This window comes from Salmo salar, chromosome 13 (genome assembly GCF_965601325.2).
Source record: "Salmo salar chromosome 13, fSalSal1, whole genome shotgun sequence".
Classification (NCBI taxonomy): Eukaryota; Metazoa; Chordata; class Actinopteri; order Salmoniformes; family Salmonidae; genus Salmo; species Salmo salar.
This window is the reverse complement of record NC_138303.1, coordinates 17,201,448-17,224,614: the sequence shown is the minus strand read 5'-3', so window position 1 is coordinate 17,224,614 and position 23,167 is coordinate 17,201,448. Positions and strand designations below refer to the sequence as shown.

At 45.2% G+C, this 23,167-nt stretch overlaps 1 protein-coding gene across 3 annotated transcripts in view; it reads left to right on the top strand.

Annotated features, from left to right (window-relative positions):
* Positions 1 to 4,043: 4,043 nt before the first annotated feature.
* The window catches only part of kcnd3 (potassium voltage-gated channel, Shal-related subfamily, member 3), a 356,517-nt gene continuing 337,393 nt past the window's right edge, over positions 4,044 to 23,167 (top strand). For 2 of the 3 annotated variants that reach the window (XM_014134607.3, XM_014134606.3), the window contains exons 1-2: positions 4,044 to 4,633; positions 5,854 to 7,063. In XM_014134607.3, the coding sequence (XP_013990082.2) occupies positions 5,961 to 7,063 (1,103 nt within the window). In that variant the 5' untranslated portion in view covers positions 4,044 to 4,633; positions 5,854 to 5,960. The remainder of the gene's footprint in view (positions 4,634 to 5,853; positions 7,064 to 23,167) is intronic. The other variant, XM_045692984.2, reaches the window with a different exon arrangement.

Sequence of the window (23,167 nt, the reverse complement as noted above, 5' to 3'; positions counted from 1 at the left end):
GTCTGAGGAAAATTGTCCTTGACAAATGTCCTTGACATCCTACCTGCTCAAGGTCATACTACTGTCATGGGAGAGAGATGGAGATCTATCGACGGTGGAAAGTTAAGCCAAAACTATCTTGTTTTTCTGTGACATTTGGAGAGGTACAGGCTGAATCTGAATATATTATTAGTAGAAAAGGCCAATTCATCCATACTGTTTATATTATGGGCATCTGTCTGTCTGTCTGTCTGTCTGTCTGTCTGTCTGTCTGGACGTAGCTACATATGAGGACACTGAGGTCCGGACCTCGTTAATTTATAATAATGGAGGGGGGGGGGGGGGGGGGGGGTCAGTCTGGGTCTCAACTTACTGTTGAGAGTTAGAATAGTAGAATCCACAAGGTGACATTTTGAAACTTGGTTTTGCATCAGCAGTTTTACTTGTTATAGGTCACTCACTGACAGCCACTCAATTAGCCGATGTCAGTTAACGTTTTTAGATTTGGTAAATTAGTCTAGTTAGTTGAGCCAGCTATCTAAACATGTAGTAATCATGGTCGATTTACCGAACGGACACGCAGGGCACGTGCCCAGGGGCCAACTTTGATTTTGTTAGTCACTCTCACTCAAATATCATATTAAGATGGCAATAAATTATGGCAAAATGTGTAGAATTACAGAAATGTGCTTTAAAACTGCTACAATGTGTCCCCAACCCATGACAAAATGTGTAGAATTGTAGGAAATTTATTTTAAAACTGCAACAAAAAAAATCTGTAAAGCAAACTTCTTTACCATCTGTTAATAAAATATTGTTTTCTGCTAACAGATCTCTCTGTACGTATTAAATGATAGTTTTAATCCCAGTGCTGAATTAATGTGAGTTAATGTGTAACGGTTAATTGTATATCTAATAGGCTATGTGTTTGTAGATCGACTGAGGGGAAAGAAGCTACAGCAACCAATGTGATAATAGCTGGGGTCATTTTTGCTTTTTTTTTGCTGTTCTCCAAATGGCATTTTAGAGTTTTTAAATTGTATAGAAATGCGGTAAATGAGCTTAAACTTTCTTAACACTCAGACCCTGGCTACGGCCCTGTGCTGTGTATTTTATGTATTCCGTACTTGTGTGTGTGTGTGTGTGTGTGTGTGTGTGTGTGTGCGTGCGTGCGTGCGTGCGTGCGTGCGTGCGTGTGTGTGCGCGTGTGTACAGTACCCTGTCTAACCCTATTGGTATTCCAGTGGACTAGGCAGTGGAGGGAGGGAGGGAGATGGGGGGAGAAGGTCCCTGATGGTTTAATTAGGGGTGTATATTACACAGTGGAGCAGGGATGTGTGGGTACACAGACAGTTCCGCTCCCTAAGCACAGCACCACATTACGATACTGAGCCCAGCACCACATTACGATACTGAGCCCAGCACAACATTACCATACTGAGCACAGCACCACATTACCATACTGAGCCCAGCACCACATTACCATACTGAGCCCAGCACCACATTACCATACTGAATCACAGCACCACATTACCATACTGAATCACAGCACCACATTACCATACTGAATCACAGCACCACATTACCATACTGAATCACAGCACCACATTACCATCCTGAATCACAGCACCACATTACCATCCTGAACCTAGCACCACATTACCATACTGAGCCCAGCACCACATTACCATACTGAGCCCAGCACAACATTACCATACTGAGCCCAGCACCACATTACGATACTGAGCCCAGCACCACATTACCATATTGAGCACAGCACCACATTACCATACTGAGCCCAGCACCACATTACCATACTGAATCACAGCACCACATTACCATCCTGAGCCCAGCACTACATTACCATACTGAACCCAGCACAACATTACCATACTGAACCCAGCACCACATTACCATACTGAGCCCAGCACCACATTACCATTACTGCTATCTTCAGGACAAGAGATAGTAGAGAGATAGTCCAGTCCAAGTGTTTAGTGATATCCTTCAGGATAATGTTTCGATAACAAGATCAAGGCTTTTTGGCTTTAACTATGTTTTTATACAGCACTTCACAGTACATGTCTGTGTGTGTCTGCGTGCACGCAAACACATGTGCATACATACGTGAGTATTTGTGTGTGTGCGTGCGCGCGCCGGTGCGTATGTGTGTGTATGTTGTGTAAGAGTCCTGTCCTGTTCAACGTCAGGGGGGCCTGACTGTGATTGCTGTGAGAGGTTTTCCATTGACCCTCTTTGTTTTGGAACCTTTAGTTTCATGAATAAACTGGAGGATGGAAGACACAGAGCAGATACCAGTGAATCCCACTCTCTGTGACGAGAACGTAAACAACAGACTGCATTGCAGGACCTGGGAGTACTGTTCTCTAATTCTGCACTAGCACTGGAATCTTACATAGACTACACTTATTGTAGACAGTTTTACATGTGATTATCGTAATATGTGTTTCTCCTTCCATAGTTGAATGCACCTGCTGTACGTCAGCTAAGTGTTTTCTAAATTACTAAAGGTAATCTCTATCATCAGGGCTGTATACAGATCTTTCCAGGCATGTGCTAAAAATACCCCCCCAGACATAAATCTGCTAGTTAGGAAACTCAATTTATTTAACTGATTGTGATTTATCTTCAATGCTCGTATCAAATAATAATTTCATAATATAATATTCATAATCTCCTAACTCATGATATATGGCTGGCTGGCTAGTGTGGGTATTTTAGTATATGGTGGTTAGCTAGAGTCTAGACAACCTGTGTTGCTGCTGTCCTGACACACATGTACAACTCCCTGAAGAAGGGATGGAGTTGGGTCGGATGATCACTGATACAGCTGCTCCTATCTATGGGTGTGTCCGAGCGGTAAACCTAACGAAGCCGACTGTAGACGGGTCAGCGAGTGAAGTCCGGGGAGGCATCTGCGACAGCCGAAGGTCGCACACTAGTGGTTTTCCAACAGCAAGGCTCAAATCAACATGGCCGTGTCAACATAGCTGCTATTGTTTAGAAAAGTTGTATTTATTTGTATAAATGTTGAAGTAAACTTTTCTATAACCCCATATCACACACTCACAACCTGAAAACATAACGTGTGTACATTTACGTTCTCAAATATCACTTTCATGTGTATCCCACGTAGCTTCATGTTCATGTGGGTCAAACAAAAACACCCTAATTGGTTGACAAATAGTGCCTCACACAATGCAGGAACCAGACCTAATAGTGATTATTATGTAGGCTAAATTAAGTGTTAATCAAACGTTATGCTGCTGTGGCAGTACTGTTGATATTTAAACTAGGTAGCTAGCTACACACAGTCGACCGGTGAACGCATCTTTCAAGCCATGCACGTTTGGATACCGGGCGCGCGCAATCTCTGTACAGTGGAGACTGGGACACATGCACAACCGAGCTCCATACAGGGCAGATCAACAGGTGCAACCAACGGATGGGGTGGGGGGTGGCGAACTTCACGACGACTTGCAGGCAGTGGGTTCTGAACAAGAATTCGGAACCCTTTAGAGACGATGGGCAAAGGGGCATGTAGAGGGCTATCTGTGCACGTGCCTGCTCTGTATGTCAAACCTATGATTGTTATTCTGAGAGGAGAGAATATGCCCCTGAAAATAGCTGATTAATAGCCTTGTATTATCAGGTGTAATGAGGTCCAGGCATTTATTTATGTTTCAAATGTTCCCTTGGTACTTCCATATATTTGTCTTGTTTAACAGTTCACTGCGTCATTGGAAGAAAGGCAATTATTACAAAGCCCATAGTGTGAGACTTGACTTGATTTCAGTAGCCTAGCCTATAGTATTCCCTCATCTATAGCATTCTGATAGGTGGAAATAAAAACAAAAAGAGTGATACAACCAGAGCCCATTTGAAAAACGAAACAAGTGGAAGAGGATGAAGATCAAATCATTTAAATGTTCTCTTTTTTCATCCGTGAAATTGTTAACCCTGTCCTTCTTGATGCCTCGTTCTGAGTCCCAAGGCTATTGGTTTCCTGCCGCGCTTTTAGTCAAAAGCGGACACTGCTGCGAAGCGTTTCTCTCTTCCCGCTGTCCTCAGCTGCACACCGAGGCAAACCGACAATTTAACCGCTAGAACGAGCAGTCAGGAAAATAAATAGAAGGACTGACGGTGAAAGAGAGAGAGAGAGAGAGAGAGAGAGAGAGAGAGAGAGAGAGAGAGAGAGAGAGAGAGAAGAGAGAGAGAGAGAGAGAAGCAGATAGGGGGCGTTTATTAGAGTGAGATAACGGAGAAAGATAATCCTACCCCTGTCCAGCACTCTTCAATGTGCTAGATCGAGAGCGGTCCTCAGTGTAGCTAACCGCTTCCTACAGCAGAGGCGGTGGAGCGAAAGCCTTGCGTCGGAGTAGTGGGATTATCCCCTCTTTCTCGCAATGGAAACTGAATGAAAAACGTTGGACAGTTGTTTTAAACTCCAGTGCTTTCGCTTACAATTCTTGCCAAATCGCATCCTGCTATGTTATTCTCCTTTTATTTCAACTTCATATGTGGATTCGGAGGGACATTCTAAAAGGTAACCAACCTACGGCGCAACAGCTGCTCTACAAGTAGTTAGCCCCAGGAAAAGCTCTTATTTTTGTGGATGTAGAAATGTGCATGGGTAAGTATTACCAAGAACAGAAACCTAAATGATTGATGTTTATGTAAGAATTGGTTTGGTTTGCTTCAGCAAGGCAGCATATGTATTCCTATAACACTAATGCAGCCAAATGACTGTAAAAGCTTTCGGTTTTGAGAGAACAAACAAAGTCGTAGCCCATTTTTTAGGGTTTGGTTATGTTTGCCTATATAGATGGATACATTTTTTTTCAAACAGAAATTGAGGGGCAAATACAATAATGTCAGTAGAACCTAAATTCGCGATGACAAGGTAGCCATTTATTTAGCCACTGGCTATTCCTCCAAAGGAAACAACGGGTTGCACACCCTTTGGAAATGTTCTGTTAGTTTTGACTCAACAGGTACTGAACAACTTGACTGCTGGCTGCACCTCAGAGCCGTCTTTAACAACGGGTTCTACTAGAATTTAGGCCACTGAATTAGAACTACGCACTGTTTTTTTTTAAACTGAAGGCTATGTCTTGGTCTGCCAAGCTGTGAAGGGAAAAATTTGATTTGTTATGAATGTGAAACCTCCCATGACTTGGAAAGAGTGAGCAGGAAGATCCTGAACAATCCTATCTGGCTATTATATTTGTATCATGCACAGAAGAGCAAACCCTGTAACCCAATAGAGGGATAAAAATACATGCTTTTTCCATTTCTTATATTACATCAGAGTAATTATGGGGAATGGATCTTTAAAGGATATTGCAATATGCCCTAGGTTTAAATTACACGTATCACGATCAGATTAAGATACTGTAGGGTTATGCCTATTGGAAGTAATGCACTCTTTCCAGCTAGTTGCTGTCTGTTACATGGAATTGTGTTTTCATATAATTAAGTTGGTATGCATATTTTCTGTTTTACATTTAAACTACCCTACTATTTCACCTTGACACTACTTAGTTAATTTACATTTTAAAAACAATGTTGTTTTTTAATCATAATGCATCCATTTCTCTCTCTCTCTCTCTCTCTCTCTCTCTCTCTCTCTCTCTCTCTCTCTCTTACACTCACTACTCTCTCCATCTTCCTCTCCCGCCTCTCCCGCTTCTCCCACCTCTCCCTCTCTCTTCCCCTCCCACCTTTCCCCCACTGTCTCTCTCTCACCCCTCTCCCCCTCTGTCTCCCCCTCCCATCTTTCCTGCTGTCTCCTTCAACCCCTGCTGTCTCCCCCTCCCACCCTTCCCCTCTCTCTCACCCCCTCCCCTACAGTCTTCCTCCACCCCTGCCTCTCTCCAGATGGTGAGTGAGCTGAAGCCAAGCTGGTTGTGAAGGTGCTGGTGGACTTGTCCCTGTCCTCGCCCCAAGCCAGACTCACCATGGCGTCGGGAGTAGCGGCGTGGCTGCCCTTCGCCCGCGCTGCTGCTATTGGCTGGATGCCCGTGGCCAATATGCCCATGCCCATCGCCCCCACCGAGAAGAACAAACGCGCAGACGAGCTCATCGTCCTCAATGTTAGTGGACGCCGCTTTGAGACCTGGAGGAATACGCTAGATAGATATCCCGACACCTTACTGGGCAGTTCAGAGAAAGAGTTTTTCTACAATGAGGAGACCAAAGAGTACTTTTTTGACCGAGACGCAGACGTGTTCCGTGCTGTTCTTAACTTCTATCGCACGGGCAAGCTTCATTACCCCCGCTCTGAGTGCATCACGTCCTACGACGAAGAGCTGTCCTTCTTTGGGATCATTCCTGAGATCATCGGAGACTGCTGCTACGAAGAGTACAAGGACCGTAGGCGTGAGAACCAAGAGAGACTGATGGATGATGACGAGGACAAGAAAGATGCCAAGCTTCCCAATATGACGTTCAGAGAGACCATGTGGAGGGCCTTCGAGAACCCTCACACCTCCACCATGGCCCTGGTGTTCTACTACGTCACTGGCTTCTTCATCGCCATCTCAGTCCTCACCAACGTGGTGGAGACGGTGCCTTGCGGTGCCACCCCTAACACCAAAGAGGTGACGTGTGGCGATCGCTACACCGTAGCTTTCTTCTGCATGGACACGGCCTGCGTCCTCATCTTCACAGTAGAGTACCTCATGAGACTGTTTGCTGCGCCAAGCCGCTACCGCTTCATGCGTAGCGTGATGAGCATCATCGATGTGGTGGCCATCTTGCCCTACTACATTGGCTTGGTGATGACAGACAACGAGGACGTGAGCGGGGCCTTCGTGACGCTCCGGGTCTTCCGGGTCTTCCGTATCTTCAAGTTCTCCCGCCACTCTCAAGGGCTGCGCATCCTGGGGTACACGCTGAAGAGCTGCGCCTCAGAACTGGGCTTCCTCCTCTTCTCCCTCACCATGGCCATTATCATCTTCGCTACCGTTATGTTCTACGCCGAGAAAGGTTCCACGTCGAGCAAGTTCACCAGCATCCCAGCCTCATTCTGGTACACCATCGTTACTATGACGACACTTGGGTAAGGGGAGAAACATCTGTTTTTGTGCATGTGCGTGTTGTCTGTTTATCTTTCTGTTTTGCAAGTCTGACGACTGTTCACTAGACCTGCTATGTGTACTCTTTATCTGTGCTGGAAATGGATGGATGGATTTCACCTAGACAACACAACACAAAGCAGGCAGGGGTAATACGTCCTGTCTGTCCATGCCATGTTAGTAGCGTCACTGCCATGAATACAGGGGAATATTGTACCTCATGATGGATCCAGAACATTGGCACAAAGGCACACTGTCATACTGTTCCAAATGTTGTCCGCTGTGTATCTCCTCATCGAACAGAGAGAGTGGCAGTGGAGATGTCCTGTTCTTTTACAGTAATGCCTCTGCCATGCTACTGTCTGCTCTTTACACACTACCTGTGGGAGAGAACCCAGAGGACTGCTGAGGGGAGAGAGAGGGGGGAGGAGTGAGGGAAAGAGGGAGGAAGGATATGAGAGAAAGAGAGAGAGGGAGGGATAGAGATTAGAGATAGAAGGAGAGAGACTGATATTGAAGTGGATGGAAAAAGTGGAAAAGGTACAGTAGAGTAGGGTTGGGCGATATTACAATAGCATCGCCTTTCAATGATGATTGACAGCCATCGTCGATGGTGACGACATCGTGATGTGAACTTGACTGGCACCGCGCATTATGGCAGCACATAAGTGACATTCTGAGTAATAAGCCTATTCCTATTTGCTGTAGCCTATTTCAATAAATATGTTATATACACAACGCAAGAGAGGAATGTAGGCCAGTCAGAGCGGAGCATTTCACCAAATCAGCACAAAATGTCCAGACAGAAAATATTGTTAATCTCTCTCTGTCAGATGCATGGGCCTTGGGCTATAGCTTAAACGTGTTATTTTGTTTTTATTATGGACACTGTTTAACTCTCTTATGTCTAGCTGTTAAAAAAAACTTTGCCTACAGTGCATCGGAAAGTATTCAGACCCCTTCACTTTTTCCACATTTTGTTATGTTACAGCCTTATTCTATAATTGATTAAATCGTTTTTTCCCCTCATCAATCTACACACAGTACCCCATAATGACAAAGCAAAAACAGGTTTTTAAAAATGTTTGCAAATGTATTCAAATGAAAAACTGCAATATTACTTTGTTGAATTACCTTTGGCAGCAATTACAGCCTTGAGTCTACTTGGGTATGACGCTACAAGCTTGGCGTACCTGTATTTGGGGAGTTTCTCCCATTCTTCTTTGCAGATCCTCTCAAGCTCTGTCAGGTTGCATGGGGAGCGTCGCTGCACAGCTATTTTCAGGTCTCTCCAGAGATGTTCGATTGGGTTCAAGTCCAGGCTCTGGCTGGGCCACTCAAGGACATTCAGAGACTTGCTCCGAAGCCACTCCTGTGTTGTCTTGGCTGTGTGTTTACGGTCTTTGTCCTGTTGGAAGGTGACCCTTTGCCCCAGTCTGAGGTCCTGAGTGCTTTGGAGCAGGTTTTCATCAAGGATCTCTCTGTACTTTGCTCAGTTCATCTTTCCCTCGATCCTGACTAGTCTCCTAGTCCCTGCCACTGAAAAACATCCCTACAGCATGATGCTGCCACCACCATGCTTTACCGTATTGACCAGGTGATGAGCGGTCCCTGGTTTCCTTCAGGCGTGAAGCTTGGTATTCAGTCCAAAGCGTTCAATCTTGGTTTCATCAGACCAGAGAATTTTGTTTCTCATGGTCTGAGAGTCCTTTAGGTGCCTTTTGGCAAACTCCAAGCTGGCTGTCATGTGCCTTTTACTGAGGAGTGGCATCCATCTGGACACTCTACCATAAAGGCCTGATTGGTTGAGTGCTGCAGAGATGGTTGTCCTTCTGGAAGGTTCTCCCATCTCCACAGAGGAACTCTGGAGCTCTGTCAAAGTGACCACCGGGTTCTTGCTCACCTCCCTGACCAAGGCCCTCCTCCCCCGATTGCTCAGTTTGGCCGGGCAGCCAGCTCTAGGAAGAGTCTTGGTGGTTCCAAACTTCTTCCATTTAAGAATGATGAAGGCCACTGGGTTCTTGGGGACCTTAAATGCAGCAGAACATTTTTGGTACCCTTCCCCAGATCTGTGCCTCAACACAATCCTGTCTCGGAGCTCTACAAACAATTCCTTCGACCTCATGGCTTGGTTTTTGCTCTAACATTCACTGTCAACTGTGGGACCTTATATAGACAGGTGTGTGCCTTTCCAAATCATCTCCAATCAATTGAATTTACCACAGGTGGACTCCAATCAAGTTGTACAGTAGAAACACCTCAAGGCTGATCAATGGAAACAGAATGCACCTGAGCTCAATTTCGAGTCTCATAGCAAAGGAATACTTATGTAAATAAGGTATTTCTGTTTTTTTTATTTTATAAATTTGCAAAAATTCTAAAAACCTGATTTTGCTTTGTAATTATGGGTTATTGTGTGTAGATTGGTGAGGGGGAAAAAAATTATGGAATTAATTTTAGAATAAGGCTGTAACGTAAAAGAATGTGGAAAAAGTGAAGGGGTCTGAATACTTTCGGAATGCACTGTCTATTAGCTTCTCTCTCCATTCAATAGAAATATGACTTTGGGCTATAGGTTACGCTTTTATCATTTTATGAATGGTTTTCTCCCGATCCAGCAATGAATCTAACAGCGTTCCATATCAATAAGTTGTTTGAATAGCCTGAAACATTTGTCAGGGGACTAATAATGAGAGCGAAGAAACAATATCTGAAGCCCATAGTAAAATCAAATGACAAGTTGAATCAAGTTTAAGCTTATTAAGAAAGAAATGATCCATGCAGGCCGGGATAATCCCTCCATGCGAGTTTGAAAACCAAATGGCCAATAACCAATTCTCCTACTAGGCTGATTGTAAAAGCTTTAATACAAAGTTAAAGTTATGAACAGTAGTCTATCTTATTTCCCAAACATTCTAGCCTAACAAACTGTCCTAAAGTTGCCGCTTTCAAAAATAACAAGAATGAAAAACTAGCCTTGCCTAGACATAGGCTGTTCAAAATCGCAGCAATATAAACAATATTATTTATTTACTGTTATTTTATGAGGCAAATAAATCATTGACCAGTTCTGAAGACGGTAGGTAGACTGCTTCTATCCAGCCCATGATGTATGACCTAACTCACTACGTTAAGACAGCCCGTTCTTCATCAGACTTTCACTGCTTCAACGGTCGCTGATCCAACGGTCGTCTTTCCAATGGTTACTGCTCCAACAGTCGCTAATGGTCGCTGCTCCAATGGTCACTAACGGTCGCTGATGCAACGGTCGCTGCTCCAACGGTCGCTGCTCCAACGGTCGCTGCTCCAACGGTCGCTGCTCCAACGGTCGCTGCTCCAACGGTCGCTGCTCCAACGGTCGCTGCTCCAATGGTCGCTGCTCTAATGGTCGCTGCTCCAATGGTCACTAACGGTCGCTGATGCAACGGTCGCTGCTCCAACGGTCCCTGCTCCAACGGTTGCTAACGGTCGCTGCTCCAACGGTCGCTGCTCCAACGGTCGCTGCTCCAACGGTCGCTGCTCCAACGGTTGCTAACGGTCGCTGCTCCAACGGTTGCTAACGGTCGCTGCTCCAACGGTTGCTAACGGTCGCTGCTCCAACGGTTGCTGCTCCAACGGTCGCTGCTCCAACGGTCGCTGCTCCAACGGTTGCTAACGGTCGCTGCTCCAATGCGGTCGCTGCTCCAATGCGGTCGCTGCTCCAACGGTCGCTGCTCCAACGGTCGCTGCTCCAACGGTCGCTGCTCCAACGGTCGCTGCTCCAACGGTCGCTGCTCCAACGGTCGCTGCTCCAACGGTCGCTGCTCCAACGGTCGCTGCTCCAACGGTTGCCAATGGTCACTGCTCCAACGCACATTGCTCCAATGGTTGCTAACGGTCGCTGCTCCAACAGTCGCTGCTCCAACGGTCGCTGCTCCAACGGTTGCTGCTCCAACAGTTGCTAACGGTCGCTGATCCAACGGTCGCTGATCCAACGGTCGCTGATCCAACGGTTGCTAACAGTCGCTGCTCCAACGGTCGCTGCTCCAACGGTCGCTGCTCCAACGGTCGCTGCTCCAACGGTCGCTGCTCCAACGGTCGCTGCTCCAACGGTCGCTGCTCCAACGGTTGCTAACAGTCGCTGATCCAACAGTCACTGCTCCAACGGTTGCTAACGGTTGCTGATCCAACGGTTGCTGATCCAACGGTCGCTGCTCCAACGGTCGCTGCTCCAACGGTCGCTGCTCCAACGGTCGCTGCTCCAACGGTCGCTGCTCCAACGGTTGCTAACGGTCGCTGCTCCAACGGTTGCTGCTCCAACGGTCGCTGCTCCAACGGTCGCTGCTCCAACGGTTGCTAACGGTCGCTGCTCCAATGCGGTCGCTGCTCCAATGCGGTCGCTGCTCCAACGGTCGCTGCTCCAACGGTCGCTGCTCCAACGGTCGCTGCTCCAACGGTCGCTGCTCCAACGGTCGCTGCTCCAACGGTTGCCAATGGTCACTGCTCCAACGGTCGCTGCTCCAACGGTCGCTGCTCCAACGGTTGCTAACGGTCGCTGCTCCAACGCGGTCGCTGCTCCAACGGTCGCTGCTCCAACGGTCGCTGCTCCAACGGTCGCTGCTCCAACGGTCGCTGCTCCAACGGTCGCTGCTCCAACGGTCGCTGCTCCAACGGTTGCCAATGGTCACTGCTCCAACGCACATTGCTCCAATGGTTGCTAACGGTCGCTGCTCCAACGGTCGCTGCTCCAACGGTTGCTGCTCCAACAGTTGCTAACGGTCGCTGATCCAACGGTCGCTGATCCAACGGTCGCTGATCCAACGGTTGCTAACAGTCGCTGCTCCAACGGTCGCTGCTCCAACGGTCGCTGCTCCAACGGTCGCTGCTCCAACGGTCGCTGCTCCAACGGTCGCTGCTCCAACGGTTGCTAACAGTCGCTGATCCAACAGTCACTGCTCCAACGGTTGCTAACGGTTGCTGATCCAACGGTTGCTGATCCAACGGTCGCTGCTCCAACGGTCGCTGCTCCAACGGTCGCTGCTCCAACGGTCGCTGCTCCAACGGTCGAGCAGCAAGTTTCTTTATTTTCTTAAAACCAAATTGTTGGGGGGTTTTATGGGTACATAATCACGATAGAATAAAGGTTGACATCGCCCAAACCCTAATGTAGAGCGGATAGAGCTAAGTACAGAGAAGACAGAGGACAGAGATGAGGGACCAGTGCTCCCCTTACTGTATATATACCTCCTCTGAGGTCAGTATAAACATTTAGGCCAGAATAACACCATATACATCAAACTAATCTCAGATTTGTCTTTTCAGTCCACCCCTTTATATTCTATGATTGTGTTCCTTTTCCTTTTGTCTCTCTCCTGAGCATCATGCCTGATAAGAGATTCATGAGTCTGCCTTGAAAAGTAAGAGCTCTACTCCTCAACAGCCTTCAACTGTGAAGGGCCTAAGACACCCCCCGCTGTCCCTTTGAGGTCAGGCACCCCCTCCCCAGATAGAATATGAACACATCATAAACCATGGCAGAAATTTTAAAATAGCATGAGATTAGCTATAAAACTGGAAATTTGCTCAGACTTTGCCCACCCCCCCCACCCCCCGAAAACTGTGATACACTACTGAGGGAGTGGATCAATTATTAGCACTCGTTAACATCCCATAGATATAATTAGTGTTATTAAAAGCAATCATAAAATGCAGGGATGTTTCAATTTGCTTATTAAACCTAAAGCTTTGGTGTAGAAAGAAATTATTTTATAAAAAAAAAAAAGCATAAATTGACTATGAGTGAGATGGTGGACATGTTGATGCATTCATTTGGGAGCTCTCCACGTGTGGCTTTGATCATTTTTGTTGTTGTTTACTATTCATGCTGTTTTCTTCGGACACACACCAGGGTTGGGCGATATTACCATAGTATCGTCGATGGTGACGACATCGTGATGGGACAGACGATGGTTTAACCCATTTGAACTTGACTAGCGCACTGCACGAGAGTCGGGCAGCGCACAAGTGACATTCTGAGTAATTAGCCTATTCCTATTTACTATAGTCTATTTCAATAAATAAGTTATATACAGAACACAAGAGAGGAATGTAGGCCAGACAGTGCGGAAAATCCCACCAAAGCAGAATGTCCAGTCAGAAAATATTGTTTTTTTCTCTCTCTCTCTCTCTCTCTCTCTCCAAAAAAGTCTTAAACAAATCAAAATATATTTTATATTTTAGGTTATTCAAATTAGCCACCCTTTGCCTTGATGACAGCTTTGCACACTCTTGGCATTCTCTCAACCAGCTTCATGAGAAATGCTTTTCCAACATTCTTGAAGGTGTTCCCACATATGCTGAGCACTTGTTGGCTGCTTTTCCTTCACTCTGCGGTCCAACTCATCCAAAACCATCTCAATTGGGTTGAGGTCGGGTGATTGTGCAGGCCAGGTCATCTGATGCAGCACCATCACTCTCCTTCTTGGTCAAATAGCCCTTACACAGCCTGGATGTGTGTTTTGGTCATTGTCCTGTTGAAAAGCAAATGACAGTCCCACTAAGCGCAAACCAGATGGCATGGCGTATCGCAGCAGAATCCGTTCATCTACTCTGCGTCTCACAAAGACACGGCGGTTGGAACCAAAAATCCCCAATTTTAACTCATCAGACCAAAGGACAAAATCATGTCCATTGCTTGTGTTTCTTGGCCCAAGCAAGTCTCTTCTTCTTCTTAGTGTTCTTTAATAGTTGTTTCTTTGCAGAAATTCAACCATTAAGGCCTGATTCACGCAGTCTCCTCTGAACAGTTGATGTTGATGTGTCTGTTACTTGAACTCTGTAAAGCATTTATTTGGGCTGCAATCTGAGGTGCAGTTAACTCTAATGAACTTATCCTCTGAGGCAGAGGTAATTCTGGGCCTTCCTTTCCTGTGTCGGTCCTCATGAGAGCCAGTTTCATCATAGCGCTTGATGGTTTTTGCGACTTTCAAAGTTCTTAAAATATTCCGGATTAACTAACGTTCATGTCTTAAAGTAATGATGGACTGTCGTTTCTCTTTGCTTATTTGAGCATTTCTTGTCATAATATGGACTTGGTCTTTTACCAAATAGGGCTATCTTCTGTATACCACCCCTACCGTGTCACAACACACACAACTGTTTGGCTCAAACGCATAAGAAGGAAAGAAATTCCTCAAATTTACTTTTAACAAGGCACACCTGTTAATTGAAATGCATTCCAGGTGACTACCTCAACCGCAGGTTGAGAGAATGCTAAGAGACCAGGCCTCCATAATCACCCGAATTCAACCCAATTGAGATGGTTTGGGATAAGTTAGACCGCAGAGTGGAGGAAAAGCAGCCAACAAGTGCTCAGCATATGTGGGAACTCCTTCAAGACTGTTGGAAAGCACTCCAGGTGAAGCTGGTTGAGAGAATGCCAAGCATGTGCAAAGCTGTCATCAAGGCAAAGGGTGGCTACTTTGAAGAAACTCAAATATAAAATCTATTTTGATTTGTTTAAAACTTTTTGGGTTACTACGTGATTCCATATGTGCTATTTCACAGTTTTGATGTCCTCACTATTATTCTACAATGTAGAAAATAGTAAAAATGAAGAAAAACCCTTTCGACTGGTACTGTATACAGTTGAAGTCGGAAGTTTACATACACCTTAGCCAAATACATTTAAAGTCAGTTTTTCACAATTCCTGACATTTAATCCTAGTAAAAATTTCCTGTCTTAGGTCAGTTAGGATCACCACTTTATTTTAAGAATGTGAAATGTCAGAATAATAGTAGAGAGAATGATTTATTTCAGCTTGTATTTCTTTCATCACATTCCCAGTGGGTCAGAAGTTTACATACACTCAATTAGTATTTGGTAGCTTTGCCTTTAAATTGTTTAATGTGGGTCAAACGTTTTGGGTAGCCTTCCACAAGCTTCCCACAATAAGTTGGGTGAATTTTGGCCCATTCCTCCTGACAGAGCTGGTGTAACTGAGTCAGGTTTGTAGGCCTCCTTGCTCGCACACACTTGTTCAGTTCTGCCCACAAATTTTCTATAGGATTGAGGTCAGGGCTTTGTGATGGCCACTCCAATACCTTCACTTTGTTGTTCTTAAGCCATTTTGCCACAACTTTGGAAGCATGCTTAGGGTTGTTGTCTATTTGGAAGATCCCTTTGTGACCAATCTTTAATTTCCTGACTGATGTCTTGAGATGTTGCTTCAATAAATACACATAATTGTCCTTCCTCATGATGCCATCTATTTTGTTAAGTCCACCAGTCCATCCTGCAGCAAAGCACCCCCACAACATGATGCTGTCACCACCATGCTTCACGGTTGGGATGGTGTTCTTCGGCTTGCAAGCCTCCCCCTTTTTCCTCCAAACATAACGATGGTCATTATGGCCAAACAGTTCTATTTGTGTTTCATCAGACCAGAGGACATTTCTCCAAAAAGTACGATCTTTGTCCACATGTGCAGTTGCAAACCGTAGTCTGGCTTTTTCATGGCGGTTTTGGAGCAGTGGCTTCTTCCTTGCTGAGCTGCCTTTCAGGTTATGTCGATATAGGACTCGTTTTACTGTGGATATAGATACTTTTGTACCTGTTTCCTCCAGCATCTTCACAGGGTCCTTTGCTGTTGTTCTGGGATTGATTTGCACTTTTTGCACCAAAGTACGTTCATCTCTAGGAGACATAACACGTCGCCTTGCTGAGTGGTATGATGGCTGCGTTGTCCCATGGTGTTTATACTTGCGTACTATTGTTTGCACAGTTGAACGTGGTACCTTCAGGCGTTTGGAAATTGCTCCCAAGGATGAACCAGACTTGTGGAGGTCTACAATTTTTTTTTGAGTTCTTGGCTGATTTCTTTTGATTTCCATGATGTCAAGCAAAGAAGCACTGAGTTTGAAGGTAGGCCTTGAAATACATCCACAGGTACACCTCCAATTGACTCAAATGATGTCAATTAGCCTATCAGAAGCTTCTAAAGCCATGGCATAATTTTCTGGAATTTTCCAAGCTGTTTAAAGGCACAATCAACTTAGTGTATGTAAACTTCTGACCCACTGGAATTGTGATGCAGTGAAATATAAGTGAAATAATCTGTCTGTAAACAATTGTTGGAAAAATGACTTGTGTCATGCACAAAGTAGATGTCCTAACCGACTTGCCAAAACTATTTGTTAACAAGAAATGTGTGGAGTGGTTGAAAAACGAGTTTTAATGACTCCAACCTAAGTTTATGTAAACTTCCGACTTCAACTGTATAGACAGTATACATATATGAGATACTCAAGGTCCAATGCAGCTGTTTTTATCTCAATATCAAATAATTTTGGGGTAACAATGAAATATGTCATAGTGTGGAAATATATATAAAACACAGGAAATCGCATTTTTGACTGCACTGGGCTTTTAAGCTCATTTAAAAAAAAAAGATCCCTCCGTGCTAGGTTGAAAAGGAAATGGCCAATCCTCCTACTAGACCTTTCAGAAAAGCTTTAAGACGGTAACAGTTATGAACAGTAGATTATTTCCCAAATATTCAGATAGCCTAAGAAGGGATTTTCTTAAAGTTGCCGCTTTCAAAAAGTACAAAAATGCAAGTCGGATCCTGTAGGCCTAGCCATAGGCTATTCTCAATCACATCTTTATGACAGATTGAACAGACACTATTAACAGAGGAGGATGAGGCAATTGAAGCAATTATTATCCAGTTCTGAAGACGGTAGATTTTGCTTCTATCCAGCCAATGATTTTTCCTAACTCACTACAGTAAGACAGCCCGTTCCTCATCGGTTGATTGTCACTTTGCTCCGTCGTGGGCCACACAGACACAGACATACACACACCTGTTCCATGCTGAAGCACCACCACAAAGGAATATTAGAAAAGATTTGCCTGCACTTAGTCTCTTCCCAGGCTATCAGCAACATTATCTTTCGTCATGATTCGTCTTATTCATCCATGCAATATAAAAAAAAAAGAATTCCACACACACACATAAATGTTTTATGAGTAAATATCATGATAGGACAAAGGTTGACATCGCATAACCCTAACACACACACACACACACACACACACACGGGCCTGTCGCAGTGCCACTGCCGCCCATTAGGCCAGATGATGATGTGTTGTATGAGCGAGTGTGAGAGTGTGTTTGAGTCAATGTGTGAGTCAGACTGAGGGAGAGGCTGACAAATTGTTCTGTCCTCTTAAATTTCACAGCCATAGACAAGAGCACTAGACAGACCCAGACAGACCTTGTCAAAGCCATAGACAGAGCCACATAGACAGGTAGCCATAGACATGCCACAGACAGAGAGCCATAGACAGAGACATAGACAGGCCACAGACAGAGAGCCATAGACAGAGACATAGACAGGCCACAGACAACTAGAAAGAGACATAAACAGGCCACAGACAGAGAACCATCGACATGCCACAGACAGAGAGCCATAGACAGGCCACAGACATGCCACAGACAGAGAGCCATAGACAGAGCCACAGAGGTGATAAATGGGTAGCAGTAACTCATTGGTTGTGTTTGGAGCTCCTGCCAACCTCCCATAAGACAGACAGTCATCCCCTGTCACTCACGCTGACACTGTCATTGAGGATATGCTGTTAGCAGGGTTGTACTGTAGCCACTGTCACAGAGTGGATTTGCTGTTATCCCACCATGCAGAGTTATCCCACCATGCAGAGTTATCCCACTATGCGGAGTTATCCCACTATGCGGAGTTATCCCACCATGCGGAGTTATCCCACCATGCGGAGTTATCCCACCATGCAGTTATCCCACCATGCGGAGTTATCCCACCATGCGGAGTTATCCCACCATGCAGAGTTATCCCACCATGCAGTTATCCCACCATGCAGTTATCCCACCATGCAGTTATCCCACCATGCAGAGTTATCCCACCATGCAGAGTTATCCCACCATGCAGAGTTATCCTACCAAGCAGAGTTATCCTACCAAGCAGAGTTATCCCACTAAGCAGAGTAATCCTACTAAGCAGAGTAATCCTACTAAGCAGAGTAATCCTACTAAGCAGAGTAATCCTACCAAGCAGAGTAATCCTACTAAACAGGGTAATCCTACTAAGCAGAGTAATCCTACTAAGCAGAGTTATCCTACCAAGCAGAGTAATCCTACTAAGCAGAGTAATCCTACCAAGCAGAGTAATCCTACCAAGCAGAGTAATCCTACTAAGCAGAGTTATCCTACCAAGCAGAGTAATCCTACTAAGCAGAGTAATCCTACTAAGCAGAGTAATCCTAATTAAGCAGAGTTATCCTACTAAACAGAGTTATCCTACTAAACAGAGTTATCCTACTAAACAGAGTTATCCTACCAAACAAAGTAATCCTACTAAACAGGGTAATCCTACTAAGCAGAGTAATCCTACTAAGCAGAGTTATCCTACTAAGCAGAGTTATACCACTAAGCAAAGACATCAGAACAACATACAGTTGTGGGTTGAGCTTTAGTTCAGTGGGCTAATGTGGCATTGGAACCCAACCCGGTTACTTGCATACACAATGTTACCTTAGATGTACCTCAGGGATGCCTGGCCTGCAATCAGTGTGAGCTGTACTCTAATGACAGGTCACAATGTTGGTGGCTCATCTCCTGAGACCTGAGATGCAGGTTGTGCTCTTCTGTTGCTTTGTGTGTTTGTGTGTGTGTGTGTGTGTGTGTGTGTGTGTGTGTGTGTGTGTGTGTGTGTGTGTGTGTGTGTGTGTGTGTGTGTGTGTGTGTGTGTGTGTGTGTGTGTGTGTGTGTGTGTGTGTGTGTGTGTGTGTGTGTGTGTGTGTGTGTGTGAGCGTATGCATGTGTGGAAGGGGGATTAGGGTTTTAGGGTTAGGTGTCTATGATTGTGAGTGCACAAAAGCGATTAGGGGTAGGTGCATACGCTAGGACATTGTCTAATGTAGGTTACACGCTCGAGGCATTTACCAAATAGAATACCACTCTAACTAATCAGAAATCTCATTTGGTTGTTTGAAGGTACTCACATAACTACAGTAGCCTATAGTACTGGATATTGAGTGTAGCAGAATCAGTTATGCTGTATATTGTCATAAAGAATAGTTCTATCTATTTCTCCACCTATTAATCAGGGAGTGAAAACTCAGTTTTGCTCCCATTTATGTTCATTTGGTTGATTGAGAGGAAAACTAGTTCCTGCAGACATTGTTTTTTATTTTGTCTTCTTCTCTTCCATGCGCAGCTTGTCTCGTAGCTCCAGGGCACAGTGGAGTGTTGTTCACAGCTCTGCTCTGTTCTGCTCTGTTCCAACTGACTCTCATATCATCTGCTCTCCCATATTTCATTTACTGCTCACTTGTTGCTGGTCATGCCCCTGTGTTTTCTCTCATTTCTCTCTCTCTCTCTCTTTCTCTCTCTCTCTTTCTCTCTCTCTCGCTCTCTTTCTGTCTCTCTCTTTCTCTCTCTCTCTCTCTCTCTCTCTCTTTTTTTTTCTCTCTTTTTTTTTTCTCTCTCTCTCTCTCTCTCTCTCTCGCTCTCTCTCTCTTTTCTCTCTCTCTCTCTCTCTCTCTCTCTCTCTCTCTCTCTGTTATAAATAAAGACCCGTCCCAAGGCGACAGCTCTCTAAACCCAGACAGTGAGAAGAAGATGGCTGGTGTGTGTGAGTGCGTGTGTATCGTGACACAGCTTCCCGCCAGAGCTGCTGTAGCTCCGTGTCCCAGACAGACAGTCATCTGTCACTGCTGTAGCTCCGTGTCCCAGACAGACAGTCATCTGTCACTGCTGTAGCTCCGTGTCCCAGACAGACAGTCATCTGTCACTGCTGTAGCTCCGTGTCCCAGACAGACAGTCATCTGTCACTGCTGTAGCTCCGTGTCCCAGACAGACAGTCATCTGTCACTGCCGTGGATCTTACCAGTGTATTGTTTGTGTGACTATAATCCAGACATAATCAGAAATTCATAATCCCTCAGCAACAATGAGCAATAAAGAAGGTGAGTAGGTATTTAGAGCACAGCTCCTCTCTCTCTCTCTCTCTCTCGCTCTCTTTTTCTCTCTCTTTTTCTCTCTCTTTTTCTCTCTCTCTCTCTCGCTCTCTCTTTTTCTCGCTCTCTTTCTCGCTCTCATTCTCTTTCCTTTCTCTCTCTCACTTTCTCTCATTCTTTCTTTCTTTCTCTCTTTCTCTGTCTCTCTCTCTCTCTGTCTCTCTCTTGCTCTCTGTCTCTCGCTCTCTGTCTCTCTCTGTCACTCTCTCTCTGAATGCATAGGGTGTAACACACAAAATATCAGCATCAATCTCTCTCGCGCTCTCTCTCTCTGAATGCATAGGGTGTAATACACAAAATATCAGCATCAATCTCTCTCTCTCTCTCTCTCTCTGAATGCATAGGGTGTAATACACAAAATATCAGCATCAATCTCTCTCTCTCTCTCTCTCTCGCTCTCTTTTTCTCTCTCTCTCTTTTTCTCTCTCTCTCGCTCTCTCTTTTTCTCGCTCTCTTTCTCGCTCTCATTCTCTCTTTCTTTCCTTTCTCTCTCTCACTTTCTCTCATTCTTTCTTTCTTTCTTTCTTTCTTTCTTTCTTTCTTTCTCTCTTTCTCTGTCTCTTGCTCTCTGTCTCTCGCTCTCTGTCTCTCGCTCTCTGTCTCTCTCTGTCACTCTCTCTCTGAATGCATAGGCGCTCTCTCTCTCTCTCTCTCTCTCTCTCTCTCTGAATGCATAGGGTGTAATACACACAATATCAGCATGCTGGACTGTATCAACTATCCAAGGCACTGCTTGTCCTGACAGACCATGAAACACTGGACAACACTGCAAGCTCTCTCTGTCACTCTCTCTGTCACTCTCTCTCTGTCACTCTCTCTCTGTCACTCTCTCTCTCTCCCCTGCCAGTTGGTGGGTGGTAATGACTCCATGACAGTACCAGGTTATCATGAGGGAGGGAGGAACGGAGGGAGGTAGAGAGAATAATATAGGTAAGGGGTAGAGAGAGGGTATAAGGGAGAGAGGGAAGAGGAAAAATAGATATTTTTAGAGAGACAGAAAGAGGGAGTGGGATAAAGTGAGAGGGGTAGTAATCTTTTTAATATGTAGTCCCCTGGACCTTTATCATATTTCCCACTGGGGTACACAATGGGAACATGTTGTCTTGTAACAACCAGGCCAAATGTAAATCCCGTTCAGGTCTGGGGGAGTGTAAACAGCAGCACAGCCATTTAGGAAAGTGGAGTTTAGGAGGATTTACCTTCAAACAGACTACAGAGGGTTGTTAGTGAAATTGATTTTGACCTTTGAGAGGGCAGCAGCATGGTAGGATTTGTCATCTTGGCCTGAACCAATAAAATGAATATGTCTTCTGGTCTGGGGAAGAGGGAGGTAGGGAAGGAGAGATGGAGATAGGAGATGGAGTAGTAGGATTCAGAGATAGTTGGAAAGAGAGCAGGAGAGGTAGAGACAGAGAGATAGAAATAGAAAGAGAGAGCGAGGAGAGGCTGGTATCTGTGAGTAGACCTGAATGTGACCTTTTGTCCGTTTGGCGTATTTAGACTGACCTTTCCCAGTGACACATCCCTCTCTCCTTTCTCTCTCATGGAACCATGAAGAATGTCACAGAAATAGGAAAACCGCACAATAATGATGCTGCTCTGGCAGGCTGTTTGGAATTAGACTTATGGGACCTGGAGTTTTGCTGAAATTTGTCAGTTTCCCTTTTATATAACTGTATTTTCTCCCTAATCTTGTTGAAGACTACACATGGTGAGATGATGTAGCTTAGCCATGATGGCCTCTTTGTCTATCTGGCATTATAGCAATCTAAAATGGGAATCTGTTGCTCAATTGGTAGAGCATGGTGCTTGCAACACCGAGAGGGGTTCGATTCCTGGCACTACCTGTACGTGATATGTATGCACGCATGACTGTAAGTTGTTTGTTATATGGTATTGTATGATGGGATGAGATGTAAGCATGGGAACAGTGTCCCAGCTGGGTCAGAAATGTATCTAACGTAGCAGGTGTAAAAAAATAAACGCCTGAAACTAGATCCCTACATACTGGCCTGAAACTAGATCCCTACATACTGGCCTGAAACTAGATCCCTACATACTGGCCTGAAACTAGACCCCTACATACTGGCCTGAAACTAGATCCCTACATACTGGCCTGAAACTAGATCCCTACATACTGGCCTGAAACTAGATCCCTACATACTGGCCTGAAACTAGACCCCTACATACTGGCCTGAAACTAGACCCCTACATACTGGCCTGAAACTAGACCCCTACATACTGGCCTGAAACTAGACCCCTACATACTGGCCTGAAACTAGATCCCTACATACTGGCCTGAAACTAGATCCCTACATACTGGCCTGAAACTAGATCCCTACATACTGGCCTGAAACTAGATCCCTACATACTGGCCTGAAACTAGACCCCTACATACTGGCCTGAAACTAGACCCCTACATACTGGCCTGAAACTAGATCCCTACATACTGGCCTGAAACTAGATCCCTACATACTGGCCTGAAACTAGATCCCTACATACTGGCCTGAAACTAGACACCTACATACTGGCCTGAAACTAGACCCCTACATACTGGCCTGAAACTAGACCCCTACATACTGGCCTGAAACTAGACCCCTACATACTGGCCTGAAACTAGACCCCTACATACTGGCCTGAAACTAGATCCCTACATACTGGCCTGAAACTAGATCCCTACATACTGGCCTGAAACTAGATCCCTACATACTGGCCTGAAACTAGATCCCTACATACTGGCCTGAAACTAGATCCCTACATACTGGCCTGAAACTAGATCCCTACATACTGGCCTGAAACTAGATCCCTACATACTGGCCTGAAACTAGATCCCTACATACTGGCCTGAAACTAGACACCTACATACTGGCCTGAAACTAGACCCCTACATACTGGCCTGAAACTAGACCCCTACATACTGGCCTGAAACTAGACCCCTACATACTGGCCTGAAACTAGATCCCTACATACTGGCCTGAAACTAGACCCCTACATACTGGCCTGAAACTAGACCCCTACATACTGGCCTGAAACTAGACCCCTACATACTGGCTTT